Below are 18,385 nucleotides of genomic sequence, written 5' to 3'. Positions count from 1 at the left end.
ATAATTCAGAATAATTCTTTGGAGATTCATCCAGATGGTTGTATTTATTAATAGCCTATTTCATTTTATTGCTAAGTAGTATATGATATGGGTATACCACTGTTTGTTTAATCATTTACCCATTGAAAGACATCTGGATTGTGTCCAGTTTGGGACTGTTATAAATAATGCTGCTATAAACATTTGTGTACATTTTTTTCTATAATTCTTTTTGAATATTTTGGCAAAATACACATAACATTAAATTTATCATCTTAAATATTTTTTAATGGTACAGTTAAATGGCTTTTAGTATATTCACATTTTTGTGCAGCCATCACTCCCATCCTTCTATAGAACCCTTTTTATCTTGCCAAACTGAAAACTCTGTACTCCTTAAACAGTAATTCCCTGTTACCCTCCACTTAGCCTCTAGCAACCATTCTCATTTCTATCTTTATGAATTTGACTACCGTGGGTACTTCATATTAGTGGAACCACACGTTATTTGTCCTTTTATGACTGGCTTATTTCGTTTAACACGATGTTCTCAAGGTTTATCCATGTTGTAGCATCTGTCAGTTTCTTTTTAAGGCTGAATTGGAATATGAATATGGAATTCTATATATATGTATATATACACATGATGTGTACACACACACACACACCACAGTTTGTTTATCCATTTACCTGTTGATGGATACTCGGGTTGCTGTTTGGCCAGTGTTTATTTTGCTGCTATGAACATGGGTGTACAAATCTCTGTTAGAATCCCTGCTTTCAAAAGTTTTGAGTACTAAGAAGTGCAATTGCTGGATTTTATGGTAATCCTATTTTCAATTTTTGGGAGGATCACTGTACCCTTTTCCATAGTGGCTATGCCATTTTAAATTTCCACTAATAGTGCACAAGGGTTCCAGTTTCTCCACATCCTCACCAACATTTGCTATTTATTTATTTTCTTTAAATAATAATTATTCTAATGGGTGTGAGGTGGTATCTCATTGTGGTTTTGCTTCATATTCCCTAATGCTTATGATATTCAGCATTTTTAATGTGCTTATGGGCCATTTCTATCTCTCTTTGAATGTCTCCCAAAAGGGGAAAAAGAGGTAAGTTGAAGGTGGAGAAAAAGCACAAGTCTTTTAAATTCCTTGAAAGTCAGTTCAGCTGGAGGGGGAGGGCATTGCAACAATAGCTGCCTACTTCTGTTTCTGCACCTTGTGACCAGTACCAGCAAGAAGAAATCAGAAGCACAAATTCCAGTATTTGGAGGACAGGGTCTTTATTGCCCAACCTGGCTCTCACAAGCTCTGTGCAATCTGTTCTCAGAATATACGTGTGTGGTTGTCTGCCAAACGGATGGGGATGGAGAATGGGTCAATTTCAGTAAGAGCTGAAATTGGCCCCAACTAACCACAGTTTACTTCAAGCCTTCCTTTGAAAGTAACAGCCTTAAATAGACTCCAGAGGTCTGTAACACTTGTATTAGATTTTGGCAGGACAGTTATTGTTTAGGTAGGGAGATAGATTCCTGTCACTTCCTACTGGGCCATCCTCTTTCTGTAACACTTGTATTAGATTTTGGCAGGACAGTTATTGTTTAGGTAGGGAGATAGATTCCTGTCACTTCCTACTGGGCCATCTTCTTTCTAACTCCATTTTATTAATTTTGTATTATAATCATTATGATTTAAGGATATTAATCCTGTCTCAATAGCTATTTGCATATACTAAAAAGTTTTAATATGTTATTTATCATTACTGTTGCATATGATATCTTTTGCCATATAGACATTTTAAATTTTATATGATTGTATCAGCCAACCATTGTTTTAACAGATTCTGGCTTTGATAACATTTTATGGGAAATCTTCTACTTTAAAACAAAACTATTAAACTAAAAAATAGCAAGTATCTCAAAAAACTCTGTTATTTATGCCTATATTGTTGGATAATGGTTTAACTTTTTTGGGCATTTAAAAAATATGTCTTTAAATTATTAATATAAGATTTGATTTTTATGTGTAGTGTGAGGTAGGAATCTAATTTTTCCCCCCAAATAGGTAACATATTGTGCCAAGACAGCTTATTGAGTAACATTCATTTCCTACTGGCATGAAATATCATTGTTTTTTCTCAAATAGAATATACATCAATTTGTTTTTGGATTTGATGGGTAGTTCCGTTAACTTTTTTTTTTTTTTTTAGTTCATTTCTGTGTTATTACTACAGTATTGTTTTCAGGCTTCATGATTAGTTTATTATTGGATATTTTGCAATTTGGGTTCATTTTGAAAATAACATTTCTCCACTTTGCTTTTTTAACCTATTTATTATAAACTATTGTATACCTTCTGTAGGTAGACTATTATGTTGGAGTTACAACAAACTTACAAGTTTTCTTCTACGTATATTCTGTGTCAGTTGGCTTTCTCTAATATACGCACTGTAGTAGAATTGTTGGATCATAGTGTCTGCCTATCTTCATCTCACCAGATGATGCCAAAATATATTTCAGAATGGTCGTTGCCAATGGATATAATTGTTTTCATATATGTATATTTATGTATATGTTCATATGTGTATATATGTATATACGCATACATTTATATAGCTGCCTTGCTAAACTCTTCTATTAATCCTTATGATTTATCTGTAGATTCTTGTTGATTCCTAAATTCATAATCATGTCATTTGTGAATAATGATAGTTGTGTTTCTTTCTTTTGAATCTTTATACTTTTTTCCCTTCCCTTTCATAGTGACAAAGGATCATTAGTATAGTTTAACTGAAGTGATGATATTGGACGTACTTAAGTATAATGCGTTTGATTGAAAATTTAGTGATATGTCATATTTAGGGAGTTTTATTTTGAAAGATTTAAAAAATTGTAAATGAATTTAATATTGTATTTTTGTTTATTAAGAGGACATTAATTTGTTAGTGTAATGAATTATGTTGAATTTTTAAATGTTCAAACAACTTCATATTTTTTATATTTGTCACATACTATATTATGAAAAAAACTTAATTTTTTTTTCTTTTACTATAGTTGCCATATATTTACTTGCATGTATTAGTAGCCCCATGAAAGACTTTGGTTAGTTGACTTAAAAAAACATTTTTTTTTTATGTTCATTTATTTTTGAGGGAGGGAGAGAGAGAGAGTGTGTGAGTGGGGGAGAAGCAGAGAGGGAAACACAGAATGCGAAGCAGTCTCCAGGCTCTGAGCTGTCAGCACAGAGCCTGGTGGGGGGGGGGGGGTTTGAACTCATAAACTGTGAGATCATGACTTGAGCCAAGGTTGGAAGGTTAACCGACTGAGCCACTCAGGAGCCCCAGAGTTGACTTTTTTTTTTTTTTTTTTTTTTTTAAGAAATGGCACTCTGTATCTAGTAATGCTTACTGCCTTGAAGTCTACTTGTTTGATATTAAAATAACTGTAGGGACGCCTGGATGTCTCAGGCAGTTAAGTGTTCAATTCTTGATTTCAGCTCATGTCATATTCTCAGAGTTAGTGAGATCAAGCCCCACGTTGGGCTCTGTGCTGACAGTGAGGAGTCAGGTTGGGATTCTCACTCTCCCTTTCTCTCTACCCTTCCCCTGCTTATGTGCACATGCTCTCTCAAACTAAATGAGTAAACATTAAAAAAAATAACTATAATAGCTTCCTTTGGTTAGTATTTGCATGTATATCTTTTTCTATCTTTTTAATCTGTCTGTGTATTCTTATGTTTAAAAGCAACACATATATATTAAAAAAAATTTTTGTGTGTGATCTTTGTATTTTAATTGGTGCATTTAGTCCATTTACATTCAATTTAATTACTCATATATTAGATTTGAATCTAATCTCTTACTCTTTGCTTCTTATTTGTCCCACATGGTCTGTGTCTCCTTCTATATCTCATTTCTTGCCTTCTTTAGTATTATTTTCCATCATTACATTTTCTTTTTCATTAATATGTTTCTGTTGCCTTCTTTTACCATTCTCTTTGAATTAACTTAGAGATTTCAACATGCATACTTAGGAAAGTTTATTAGATAATAGTACTTTTTACCACTTCTCAGCCAATGCAAGAACCCTAGAATACTCGAATGAACTACATGTAATGTCTTCCCAACTTTTCTGTTTTTATTTTTAACTCGGTATGCATTTAAAACAGTGGGAGACATTATTGTTTTATAACAGTGAGTTTTCATTTAGATTTGCCTATTTACTTTTTCCTTTGCACTTAATCCCCTCTGCTTTTTTTTTTGTCTTTCATCTTTCACTTTGTATCATTTTCTCAGTTTCTGAAGAACACCCTTTAGTATTTTGATTACCATAGGTCTTGATGGTGATGAATTTGCTCATTCTTGTTTATCTGAAACTATTTTTATTTCACTTTCATTTTTGAAGGATATTTTCACTGAATATAGTGTTCTGAATCAGCAGATATTTCTTTTTAGCTCATTGCAGGTAATTAGTCCACTGTCTCAGGCTTCCATTTTGCTGTTGAAAAGGCTGCTGTCATTTTAACTTCTGCTTATTTGAAAGTAATCTGTTTTCCCTCTTGCTGTTTTTAGATTTTTCTCTGTCATTGTTCTTACTCTCTTTTACTTAATGTATCTTATTATGAACTTTTATGATTTTAATTTAATTTATGGATATTCTTTGGAATTATTAAATCTGTAGATTAGTGGCTTTTATAATTTTGGAAAAGTTCTTTTCCAGTTTTCTAAAACATTACCTTTATTCCATTCTTTTACCTTCATCTTATTAAATTCTGATTAAACACATATTAGACCATCTCACCTTATCTTTCCTGTTTCTTAATGTTTCTTTGGTTTTCTCTATTATTTTATTTCTTTTTATTTTATTTTATTTCTTTTAGCTGTATTCTGGCTTTCTTCTGATCAGTCTTCCAATTCATCAGCTCCTTTTTCTATATCCTATCAGCTACCAAACATATACATTGAGATTTTAGTTTTGAGTATTTATTTTTTCATTTCTAGAAGTTCTAGGTTTGTTTTTTTTTTTGCTTGTTTTTTTAAAAATCTGAGCTATCTTTAGTTTACAGTATGAACTATAGCTACTTTCATGTTTTTTGTTTGTTTTTAAATTATTTTAAGTGTGCTTGTTTTATATTTCTGCCTGATAATCTGAAATCCTAATTGGGATTTTTTTCTCTGCTTGTTGTCATTTATAGTGCCCCATCTTTTTTTTTTTTTTTTTTTTTTTTGTGCCTGATTATCTTTATGTGCTTATCATTGCCCTTAAATAATTATTTGTGTAATTTCACCATGGCCTAGGATGAAGGTGTTTTTCTCTTGTATTATATTTTGCATTTATTTTTGCCAATTGTGTGTTTACTGTTTATGGGGAAAATACTCCTCTGTCTGTCCTTTACTCTCATCCTACTTTCATACTCAGAACTCTCTACATCACTTTTGATACCAGATGTATGGGTTTCTACACCAAGCATTTCTTCAACACCGTCTGGGTGTCCTACAATTCAGTTCAATTCTGACTCTAACTGGAGTTAGTGTAGACCACACAGGTTAGGGCTGTCTTACTAGTTTACCCCCACCTCTTGCCTCATTAGATGCCAATTGAAAGTGTAGGTTGTCACTTGTATTGACCAACTGGCTATAAATCATAGGTTCCCATGAGGCCATCCTTAGGTCCAATTAATTTGTACCATCCTCCCAACATGTAGATATGTTTAGCCAGCTGGCAACTCTCCAAACCTTGTACTTTTGGGATATTTATGGAGGTTTCATCTTCTAGGTATGCTCAGTCATTAACTCAATTGCCAGTCCCTCTCTCCTTCCCAGAGGATGGAGATGGGGCTGAAAGTTTCAAGCTTTTAATCATGGTTTAGGCTTTCTGGTGTCTAGTCTTCAGCCTGACGCTAGCTAGGTACCCACCAAGAATTGCCTCATTAGAAAAAAAGGCATTCATATCACCCAGGGATTCCAAGGGATTTAGGAGTTCTGTGTCAGAAACTAGGGTCAAAGACCAAATATTAGAACAAAAGATGGTCCTAGTGCTCTTATAATTTAGGAAATTACAAGAGTTTTAAGAGATCTGTGCCAGGAACTAAGGTCAGAGACCAATATATTTTTTTTCTATTATTTCACATACCATTCATCAGAATTTACTTAAACTTAGTTCAAAGCTTAACATTCCCTGACCTACCCAGACTTCATGTTTGCAAATCTGTTGAAGGGCTCCAGTCAACCCCAAACTTATTAGGGGTAGTTTTTTTTTTTTCTTTCTAATTCCTCTTATCACTGTCCTTGTCCTCCTCCTCATTTTTTTTCACCCTTAATCTAAGACAGTCTTGTCTGAATGGACTTCATGTTGGGATAGAAGGTAGGGACAGACTTGTATAGTTCTGAATCAGCTCTACTATGAGACCATTAGCCCTTTTAATACCTAGCTTATTGTGGGAAGTGTCTCTTATGAAACTTGGCTCTGGGCTTGATTTATATCTTTTCTTGATGCCTTTTAACCAAACTCATGTGTGCTTGTGTTGGCAAATGCTCACAGTGCCATAATAATAGCATTAGTCTCAGTTTACCCCCAGAATTTAGCTTGGTACTTTTTATAAGTTTTTTTTTAATGTTTTTAAGGTGCTGTGTTTTCATATTTTATCTGACATTTTTAGTAAATTCAGTAGAGAATTACTCGGAATAATTTAGTCTGCCATTATCAGAAAACTTTGATAATCTCTTTAGCATTATATTCTAGTTCATAATTTCTGTCTGTTTTGAAAGATTTTATTTTTAAGCAATCTCTACACCCAACATGGGGCTCGAATTTACAACCTGGAGATCAAGAGTTGCGTTCTCTACCAAGTGAGCCAGCCAGGCGCCCCTCATAATTTCTCTTTTATCAGCTGAATCTAATTGGCTGTTGAAATCTATATGTTAAGTTAAAACTTTTTTTTTTTAATTTTTTTTATTTTTAGAAGTTCCATTTTGTTCTTCTTTAAGTCTGCCTGGTCAGTGTATCATTTTTTGGTCCCCTAATTATATTTTCAATATCTTTTTTTAAATTTCTGTGAGCATAAACATGTTTTTATTCTGTATCTGATTATTCCATTATCTGAGGCTTTGTAGGTCAAATTATGTTTTCTTATATTTGGCTGACTTTTTAAAAAAGTAATGTTTTTTTATTTGAGAGAGAGAGAGAGAGAGAGAATATCTCAAGTAGACTCCAAGCTGAATGTGGAGCCCAATGAGGGGCTCCATCCTACCTCCCTGGATCATGACCTGAGCTGAAATCAAGAGCTGGGTGCTCAAGTGACTGAGCCACCCAGGTGCCCCTTATTTGGCTGACTTCTATTCTTTATTTTTGGTCGTTCATTTCTCATATACTTTGTAAAAAAAAATTTTTTTTTTTTTAAACTATGGGCTCATGTTAATTGGAACCTGTGAATTCTCTAAGGTCTGGTAAGTTAAGGTATGCTTTTCCAGGGAGTATTTCATTTGTGTTTAATGGGTTTTTGAAGCACTGAAACACCAAGATGTGCGTATGTGTGTGTGTGTGTGTGTGTGTGTGTGTGTTCATACCGGACAGATAATATGAATTCTCCTCTAAACTTGTCTGAATGTACTTTTTGCTCATAAATTTTCTAGTGAGACCTTTCCCCCTTTTACATTTATAGCCACAGCTGAGACTTGCAAATTTCCTGTTTCTTTGTGAACAGTGGCCTTTTCTAGTTTTCCCTTTCACTATGCATATTACTCTTTGAGATTCCTTACTTTTTTTGTCCAAAATCCTAAGATGTTTTCTCATGCTGCATTGTCCCAAGATTTCGTCTTGTCATTTATGCAGAGACCTTCAAAACTAAAGTTGGTAGTAGCATGCGTTAGCAGATACCTCTGGGTACCATCTCCCTTTAGGACTCTTCTTGTCTATCTGTATTTTGATCTTTTTCTTAAGGTTTTAACCTCTTCTCAGGCTATTTCTTTTATTCTCCTACTACTTCAGTGTACATTGCAAAAAATCTTAAACCCTTTTATTTGCCATTCTTATGGATTTTATTCTGAGAAGACTCTTCAGGATATTTCATTACCCCATTGCTCTAATATTTCTCAAATGTTATTTTTAATGTTTCTTTTATAGGATTCAGTTTAGCTGCATTTAAAAGAAACAAGAGGAAACTAGAGCTGGCAGAAAGGGTGGAAACAGATTTCATTCAACTAAAGAAAAGAAGACAATCAAGTGAAAAGGTCAGGAGATGTTTGAAATATTAATCATTAATGTATCATCATGGTATCTATAATTTGCATTTAGACATATAAGCTTTAGAATAGTACTTTCCAGTAGGAATACAATGCATGGCACATATGTACTTTTAAGTTTTCCAGTAGCTACATTAAAAAAAGTAAAAAAAAAAAAAAAAATAGGTGAAATTAATTTCAATAATTACTTTATTTAAATCAGTGAATCCAAAGTATCTCTTAAAAATGTAACCAATGAAAAAATTAGTGAGCTATTGAACTTTCTTTTTTCTTTTTTGTATTAAGTCTTCAAAACCAGTGTGTATTTTATGCTTATAGCACATCTCAATTATGACACTAAGTTTTCATTGGAAATATTTGGTTTGTACTTATATTTCATAAAATTAACAGTTGAAAAAGTAGGTTTACATAACAGATTATTCCAAACAAACTTAAAAACTTTCCATTAATAGAATTGAATACATTTTAAAATTAAAATTAATTGATATTTAATAAAATTAAAAATTCAGTTTCCCATATGCCCCTGTCACATTTTAAGTGCTCAGTAGCTACATGTGGCCCATGACTACTGTTTCGGTTCTTGCAGCTCTAAATAGTGATTCTTAACATGGCTATTTAGAGGGTAGAGTGTGTTTTAAGGAAATATATATATTGGATTCATGTAGATTTTTTACATTCTAATTACATGTTTCTGTTTTTTATTCTTTTGCATTCTTTGTTTGCATTTCATGTGTTAATGTGCCATCATGAGTCCATGTGTTGTATTTGTTAGGTGTTTTGAGGGGTAGAAAGAAGTTGAAAACCACGACATTCTTGCTTAGCCTGTTGGGGGCCAACAATTCATGTTGGCTGTCTCATATCACATTTGTTTGATGTACTTTGACATCTCATTAATGTTCTTTATTGATTATTCCTTCTATAATTGCTCATATACTGGTTTATGCTTTAGCTGTCATAGTTTTATATTATTTACCCTATATAAAAGCATAATAAATGATCTTTCATAGCTATATATATTTTCCCAGTATGTTGCCACAAGGGATCAAACATTTTGAACCAAATCTTTTCATATTTCTGCCAGAGATGAGTAGGAAATTAGAGGGTGAATGAACAAATTAGTAAATAGATCTTGGTGAAAAGGGATAGTAGTGTGTTTCCGTTTCTTGGGTTATCTGAGGGAGCAAATTTAAGACTTTAAAACCTTTGACCTTTTAAAATACTGTGATAAAATTTGCATGCAGTGAGCAATTTAATCACTTTTATAAATGAGTATACCCATGTAACCCATATATATGCCTGTTAAGGTGTAGAACATATCTAGTTCTTTTGTACTTCCTTTTGGCCAGTCTCCACCTTGTACAGGCAACCACTGCTATGATTTTTCTCATCAAAGATGTTTTGTATTGTTCTTAAACTATGTATAATTGGAATAATACAAAAGGTACTCTTTTCTGTTTGGTTGCTTTCACAAAGTGTTTTTGAGATACTTCTCACTGGCTCATTTTTTTAATTTACTAATTAATATTCTCTAGTATGAATGTACTGAAATTTGTGTCTCCATTCTTCTCTTGTTGGACATTTGGTTTCCAGATTTTAGCTATTCTGAATAAAGCTGCTCTAAACATTCATATATATATATATATATATATATATATATATATATATTTTTTTTTTTTTTTTTTTTTTTTTTTTGACATAAATGTAGGATTTTGATGCAGAGAAGTATCAGTTGAGAATATATTTAGCTGGTCTTATTCAGAAGATTCATTTTTTTTTCTTCAGAAAGTATTTGTTAAGTCGTTACTCTTGGTACTGAGCTGGGTAGGAAGAAAAGCAATGATAAACAACGTGGAGGAAATTCATGATATAATGAAACTATATTTTAGTGGATACAAACAGAAACTTATAAGCATACAATTAGGTAAGAAAGTTACTATGTTTGGTAACTGTTATGAAGGGAGTCCCTCCTCCCCTGAAGAGGATGTGATCCAAGAGTACCTTGGATGTGAGAGACACAAGAGAGACTCAAAGGAAGACTCCTTTAGTTAGTGATCAACAGAGACCTGTCTGAGGATGTAACATTTGAAAAATCAGAAGTGAGTTTTATGAAGAGTTAGTAGAACTCACTTGAGGCAGAATGAACTGCACGTGCAAGGGTCCTGGTGGGGAGTTAGCATATTGGAGGAATGGAGATGAAAGTCAGTGTGCCTAAAGCAGAGTGCAAGAGGAGAATGGTATGAAACAAAGCTGGAGAGGTAGCCAGGTGCTGGCTCTGCTAGGATCTGGTTGATCATGGGAAGGACTCACAGTTTTAGTTCATGACTAATGAGTAGCCATTGACGAATTAAAAGCAGAGAAGTGATGCCATCTCACTCTCATTTTACAAGGTTCTCTTGGGCTGTTTTGTGTTTTATGGTTTTGAGGGTAGGGGCAAGAATAGAAGTGAGGAGACTAGGAAGTTACTATAGTTGGGAGATGTTGACAGTGTAGACTGTGGGTGATAGGGATGAAATTGAAGAGAAGTGAATATATCAGGGATGTATTTTGAGAGTTCCTAGAAATACAGGCATTATTGCTGTCTGAGATATTGGGAAAGAAGAGACAGGAATTAAAAGTTTAGCTTCAGCAAAACTTTTGCCGTTTGCTAAGGTGAGGAGGGCTGGAAAAGGTATGGCTTCATTATGATAGAGGTGGGAAGTGGAAATTTGGCCCATATTCCCTTAATGGACTCAGATTAACCAATACTTCCCATTTTCACCTTAAAACATGTTTCCTGATGCCAACAGCACCCTAAACACCCTGCAGCATTAGTTTAAAACACCCTAAACACCACCTTGTAGAACCATGCTCCTCTGCTAGTGTCAGTTGAATTATATGCCACCTAGAGCCTCATTATGCTTGCTTTTATCGTTGTAATTATATAATTCATTAAGTCTCCTGTAAACTGATGAATACTGAGTTTAAAAAGAGAGTTGTGGGTTTGAAAACTAAGATTGCTGTTTGAGCGCTAACTTGAAAAAATAGAGTTGGTTTATAAAAAATTGCTCTAGAATTAAGTATGGGTAACCCAGCTGTAAAAGATTGAGAAAAATCATAAAAGCATTCTGCATGCAGAGTGCATTGTTAGTGTTTTTATATTCTTGTTCTATTTTAAATAAAATGAAACTTGAAATCGTAAGACAATTCAATGTATTATAGTTTATGTAAGAAAGATGATATGGAACATTTAGTTGTGGGACTGCATTCAAAGAAAAGTCTTTGGTCTTATATAAAAAAAATTGGCCAATGAATGAACCTTTGTGTTTTAAATAAAAAGAAAATGTTTAAGTTATGCATACTTTGTTTTTAAACGATTCTCTACTTTACCAAGAGAATATTCAACTTTTGGAAAATTTAACCAACCCCTCATCATACTGGTTAGGAGGATTTTCAATAAAAATCTTGATATAGCAGAAGGAGAGATGAATTGTGGAGTTGGGTTACTATACATCTGAAGCTTGTGGGCAGATCAGGAGAGAGATTCCCACTTGGAAATTATTGGCATCAAAAGGAATATAAATATATGTGGCTAGATAGCTCACTAAGAGTTTAGAGAAGATAGAGGTCTGAAAGTTGAATCCTGGGCCAGTTCAACATCTGCAGGCTGGGAAGAGGAAAACTCAGCAAAGAACAAAGATGCAGCAGGTAAGACAGATGTATCACCAGGGGAACGTCTAGTTAGCCAAGAAAGGAGCAGTTCAAAGTCAGTCATCACCTGGGTCAAGCACCACTGAGAAAAGAGCTAATGAGAATGGAGGACTCGCCATTGGAGGCTTTGGGCCTAGATGAGGACAGTTTCTGTGACATAGTGGTTGTGGACCCCGGTGGCATGGATTGATCAGGGAGAAGAGTGTAGGTAACTCTTTTGAGAAGTTTTACCACGGAGCAGTAAGAGAGAGGTATGAGGTCAAGAGACTGTGCCATTGTCAGTTATGGTCTATGAATTCAATGAGTAATGTAACATACAAAGGCTCAAATTTCTTACGTCTAAATGAAAATAGTGATATTCTCTCACAAGCACTGTCTGTTATGAGGAAGAAAAGTGATAATAAGTGTCAAGTGCTTTGTGGCTATCATTGATTTAGTCAGATACAATAGTGTTTGCCATTGTGGCCTTCATCTTTAAAGTCACTTAGCCAAGAAAGAAAGAAAGAGAAAGGAAGGAAGAAAGAAAGAAAAGAGAGAGAAAGAAAGAAAAAAAGGAAGAAGGGAGGGAAAAAGGAAGGAAAGAAGGAAAGAAAACTGCTGTCCAAATTAGTTACCTTGGGTGGAGTCTTGTAATGGAGAAAGGGGGCTTGGTAAGGGAGGGAGGTAGTGGTGGATGGAGAGGTTGAATTCAGGCATGATTCTAATAGAATATTTTAGATATCTTAAATGACAGGAAAATATTTTTTAAATGTTTGTTTGTTTAGAGTGAGAATGCACACGAGCCAGGGAGGGGCAGAGAGAGGGAGAGAGAGAATCTCAAGCAGGCTCCATGTTCAACATGGAGCCCGATGTGGGCTTGATCTCATGACCACAAGATCACGACCTGAGCCAATACGGAGTTGGACGCGTAACTGACTGAGCCATCCAGGCCCCCTGGGAAAATATTTTTAACATTCAGAATATATGATCATTAATGCATACAAAGCTTTGTGCTTAGCACTGACCAACAGAAATGACTAGGATCCAAGGGCCTGCCATTAGGGAAAGATGCAGGCCAGAGGCTTTGTTTTAATAGATGTTTGCTACATAACCTTGGTAGGCCTTGTCTCTAATAGTAAAGTTAAGAAAACATGCTCACAGAGAGAAAAGACCACCAGGTAATGAGCCAATGGGGCAGAAAATTATAAATTTTAAGAGGAGGTATAGTAATTTTTTAGACATATGACAGGAAAGGACAAATAGCTGTTTTCTAAATCAGCCTGTATTTAGTTTATTTTTCCTTATCCTGGATGTGTAGTTTCAACATAGTTTTGATTAGCCAGCACTGACTGTGTTTGTTGTCAGTGAACATAGGACTAAGACTACTGTTTGTTGTGGCTACTTAATGTAACCTGTGAGTTGGGTATATAAATATGATAAAAAGAATAGTGTTTGGTAATTGTCCTAATGTTGATATTTTTTGTGACTCACTGTTGAAGGAAATAAATATTGTCTTGAAAAGTATATGGTACAAAAAGCCAACATTTTTAATTCTGAAAATAAAGTAAACCAGTTAGGCCCTTTTGTTGCATTGATATTTCTTGTTTTTCTTTAAAAATGTAATTGATTGTACAGATATTAGCACAATACCAATAGAAATAAAAATTAAAGCAAGAAAATTATTTAATAGCTTCCTATCTCACTAAATTGTAGTGTTTTTATTTTCCTCAGTCTTTGATCATTTACATTTACGTTTGACTTAGTTTAAAATAAGAATGGTTAATCCATGGAATGTTTTTGGCGGCAAACAATAGAAAACCTGACTGTGGTTAGGATGTGCATGTTTGTCTTCCTGCTCCCTGGCTTCTGGCCATATAATAAAAAGTTTGGAGGTGGTTGGTTGCTGGCATTAGCTTAGGTTTCCAATGATGCTAGAGCCAACATATCTGGGATTCTCTTAGTCCCTTCTCTCATGTCTTTTGCCTTATGGATATAATATAGCTCCTACAATTTTAGATGTCACATCTGCATTCAAGGTGAGAAGAAGAGAGATGATGTGGGTGGGGGAGACTATTGCCAGATGTATCTGTTACTTTTTAAATCTGGGATGCAAGAGTTTTCCAGAGTCTCCCTATAGACTTCCCCTTAGTTATTTTTGGGGGGAGTAGTAGAGAAGGAGCACAATTCAGTCACTTGGCTATTCTTGGCTGCAAGAGAACTTAGAAAGTTGAGTGGGTCATCCCAATGACTGTCTTTTATATAGCTCATGGCTTGCTGCTGGACACTTTGTTTTCCCAGACAAAATAGTGGTTTTATTATCAAAGGAGGGGGAAGAGAGTGGTTATTAAGTCTGCAATTTGTAGCATGTGGCATAGGGGGAGAAAGTTTATATGTTTTCCTTCCCCACAATTAACATGTCCCTTATTACTATAAACTGATACTGGGTTAGGCAGCTAATCTACACATAAATTGGATAAAAACATATTTTTCTTGACTTTCAGGATATATAGATTTTAAGATACAATATTAAAACATGAGGAACATAAATTGTTAGTAATTGTCCTTTCTTGGTAATTGGCACCTCTGTTTCATTCTTGTTTATTTTTTATAACTTAGAGGAAAGACAGGCTGGAGAGGGAAAAATTACTATTTAACTATAGTATTGTATAATATAAAAATAGTAATTGTTTACTCTCTGTTCCACTCCCCTCCACTCCCAACCCTTCCAGATTTTTCTTTTACTCACTTCTTTCCCTTATGGTATATAAATAGTCCATGCTTTGTGCATGATAGTGCCGGACCATAAAAATGTGAAAGGTGGAACTGTGCAAAGGGGTCTTAATGGCCAACAATTATACTTGTTCCATGACATTTAAACATTTTTGTCAACACATTAAGAACTCTTTTACTGTTGGTTTTAAATGTATAGAGAAATGATTAAAGGTAAGTAAAACTAATACTTATTTAGTATACTAATTTGAAACATTAGAGGCATTAGAGTGTTTTTATTTCTGCTTTGAAAAAAAAAGTTATCAAGAGGAGTTTGAACAGCGCTTACCTTCTTGTCATGTAACTTACGATACGGTGTGAGCATCTTTTTATGTCATGGTGAATTGTTAGACTCCTTTTTAGTTTTGGATCAGGTTTTAACATTTTATCTTTTGCTCTTTCCATGTTGCAAAATACCTCCCAGAGTTTGTTTCCTTCTTGCTTCCCTCCCTGTCTTCCTCCCTCCTTTTCTCCCTCCCTACTGTCTCCTTTGGGTTCAGTTTATTTCTTTATTTATTGTATAATTGACATACAATATTACAGTAGTTTCAGGTTGTACAACATAGTGATTTGGCAATTTTATACATTACTCAGCGTTTACTATGATAAGTGCAGTCATCATTTGTCATCCTAGGACATTATTACAATATTATTGATTATATTCCCTATGCTGTACTTTTCATTTCCATGGCTTATTTATTTTATAACTGGAAGCTTGTACATCTTAACCCCTTTCATCTATTTTGCCACTTCCCTCTGGAAACTACCAGTTTGTTCTCTGTATTTATGGGTCTGTTTCTGTTTTTTGTTGTTGTTGTTTGTTCATTTGTTTTGGTTTTTATATTGTACATAGAAGTGAAGTAATATGTACTGGTCTTTCTCTTAGAGTCTCTTTAATGTAAGTGTTTTTTTTTTTTTTTTTTTTTTTTTTTTTTTTTGCCAGTGTCACTTCCTCTGGGACATCTTTGTCCATTTTATCACAACCACATTCCTTATTTATGTTGATAAATTTGTCTTCACCAAGTTCCTCTGACTCTAGAACTAGGAGTCTCTTGAGTGTGTCAGTGTCCGACATACCCACTATTACCTGTTTCTTCTATGACTTCATTTATTTTTGGTTAGAATTTCACTTCCGGCATTATCACTTTTCATTTCTTGGCTTCGCGTTCATCTTTGCTGGTCAGTTCCTTCTTTTGATGACCATTTTTGGTAAAATGTCGTATGAAATTATCACTAGGAGACAAGGAGGCAGCACAGCTATACCCTTTGCTGTCCGTGCACAGTGACCCATCACTGACAGACTTTGAAGGAAGTGACATGATTGATTACTGATTGTGATGGGCCTCTGAGGATTACATAGTGATCTGTGAACTGAAGAGCTAAAAGTGAAACTATTCACAGTCAACATACCATGGTAACTGAAATTTGAACCGTGGTGTTGAGTGACTGGTACTGTTTAAACTGTGGTAACTGAAATTGGTACTAGGCAAAGTGAGGACTATGTTTCTGTAAAGGAACCTGAAATATTTGTCCTGTGGAGTTTCCTTCAGTATGAGTTTTGCTGCTCACATATTCATTGTACTTTTCTGTCCTTTTAAATTTCTGAAAATTGGCATCTAGATCTCCCCTGACAGTATTGTCATGAAGTCTCATTGTTCGACTGTGTATCGATAGGTCTTGTGGTATGTGTGATGAAGTGATGACATGTTTTAAATTTACTTTTTGCTTTGTTTTGATACAAAAAGAAAAAAGGTAGTTAGCAATAATCTTTTTCATGTTTGAGAAAGAAAACCTTCATTTTGGAATGAAGTGGTTAGCTCATTGGCCAATGGCTGTGATTGGCTCATGCCACAGGACTGACTGAGTTGCTACAAAGAGGAGATGCTCACACTGGGAAAACAAACAGACTCAATGTACACCATAATCTAGATTTTATAAATATCAGTTTCAAACAGTTAGCCCTGGATATTACTAGAAGGGACTCTTTTATTCTTAGAGTATTAAAAGAAGTTGGGGGTATTGTTTGATCTCAATATATTTGATGTTTTAAGCCTCCCCCCCCGCCTTCATTTTTCACAAGCATATTGTTGGAATAGTTTCCATGTTTTTTTCTTTAATAACAGATTTTACACTTGAATGTACATAGAATTCTTTGCCTCCTCTCACCACTTTTACAACTTAATTTGAGTTTTTAATTAATTTCATTGGTTTTTAGATAAAACAGTGCTTGCATAGGGTCATGCAATGAAAGATAATCAGGTGTTTTCCATTTTGTGAATATCTTTTATTCTCTAATTTCTAAGGACAAGTTGAGAAAAATTTGCAATGCTTTATACAATGTTGTGTGTTCAAAACCACTCTAAAGAGATGCTACAACTTTTAATTTTGTGTTCTTTGGCCACCACATAGGGACATCAAATTGGCCACATGTTTCAGAAAGGAAATGTTGGGCCTTGCTTTGTGCGCTTCATATAAATATATTCTATTCTTTTGAAGTATATTGTGGGTAACATTCTTCTCTTTTATCCACCATCTTGAAATTATTATGTAAACGCTTAACTGTATCATACTAAATCACTGTATTTTTTGGGTGAGAGGTAGGTTAAGATCAAAGAAAATAAATGCACAAAAAACAACATATTTTCCTCAGATTGTTCTACTTGTACACATGTATAATGTGTACAGGGAAAGGAGTAATTAGTCTTTTATAGAAATTTACTTGATCTGGAGTTTTGTTGTGTTTCTTAAGAAGATGGTTAATGCATAGATATGAGTAAACAGAAGAAAGTTCTTTGAATTCTCTTTACATAAAGAAATATATATTGAAGCTTTTCATAAAATTGAAAATTCATTGTGAAGTGATTACTTCTGTTTGAAATTATTACTTTGAGTTGCGATACATTAAAAATTATATTTACATCACCTAAGACTATTTTGATTACTGTATAAGCCTATAGAATTGACATGTAAGTCAGATATGTCTGTCTGCGGTTTGTTGTACTTTATGTAGTTAATCAGTTATTTAAATTCAGAACTTTCAATACTTGATAGCTGGACAATTGCAGTATTTTTTTTTTTTTTTTTTTTTGGTCCTGTTTCAGGAAAAGTTTCTTAGTTCTCATATAAAGATTCACTAGCTAGTAGGTTGGGTTTCTTCCCAAGTCTACCTTGAATTCATGCCAAGCTATGCCTTAAATCTATACTGAGTCTTAAAATTGTAAGTGAGATAAGATTGAGGCAAGAAGACATTGTTAACAAATCTTAACTGCTCCTTTTATTTTGTAATGAAAATAACCCGTGGTTTTCCAGGGGACTTGTAAATTGGCATCAGATATTGTCAGCCTTGTAAATCCTCCCTCTCTTTTTAGTATTCAACAGTTCTGTAGACTCTCCTTTAAATTTTAGTGTTTAACAGAATTAGTGGAGGGAAAAAAGAGCATTCCTTCATTATCACTGGAATAGTCCCAGCTGATCTTGTGTATAATGTAGAAATCGCCATATTGTAGCTTTCCTAACAGGAAATACCTTCATTGAATAGAATTTCACTGGGGCTGCAGACAGAAGCCTTCCTATCTGGGAACTGGCTCACACCATGGTGTTAAGAGCATCAGGTTCTAAGATCTTTGAAATATGTCCTCATATGATATCACAAGGCTCTAATGATCTGGGTTGACCCATTACAGACATAGTAATGCTGACACATGTACAGCTAATAAGACCAGCAGAATGA

The 18,385-nt window shown here is 34.3% G+C and overlaps 1 protein-coding gene across 12 annotated transcripts in view; it reads left to right on the top strand.

Annotated features, from left to right (window-relative positions):
• TASP1 (taspase 1) overlaps positions 1-18,385 on the top strand; it is a 342,726-nt gene that overhangs the window by 76,852 nt on the left and 247,489 nt on the right. For all 12 annotated transcript variants that reach the window (XM_042980918.1, XM_042980915.1, XM_007086806.3 and 9 more), the window contains one exon: positions 8,102-8,208. In XM_042980918.1, the coding sequence (XP_042836852.1) occupies positions 8,102-8,208 (107 nt within the window). The remainder of the gene's footprint in view (positions 1-8,101; positions 8,209-18,385) is intronic.

Source organism: Panthera tigris, chromosome A3, assembly GCF_018350195.1.
Source record: "Panthera tigris isolate Pti1 chromosome A3, P.tigris_Pti1_mat1.1, whole genome shotgun sequence".
NCBI lineage: Eukaryota > Metazoa > Chordata > Mammalia > Carnivora > Felidae > Panthera > Panthera tigris.
The sequence above is the reverse complement of the archived record's forward strand: the minus strand, read 5'-3'. Positions and strand labels throughout refer to the sequence as shown.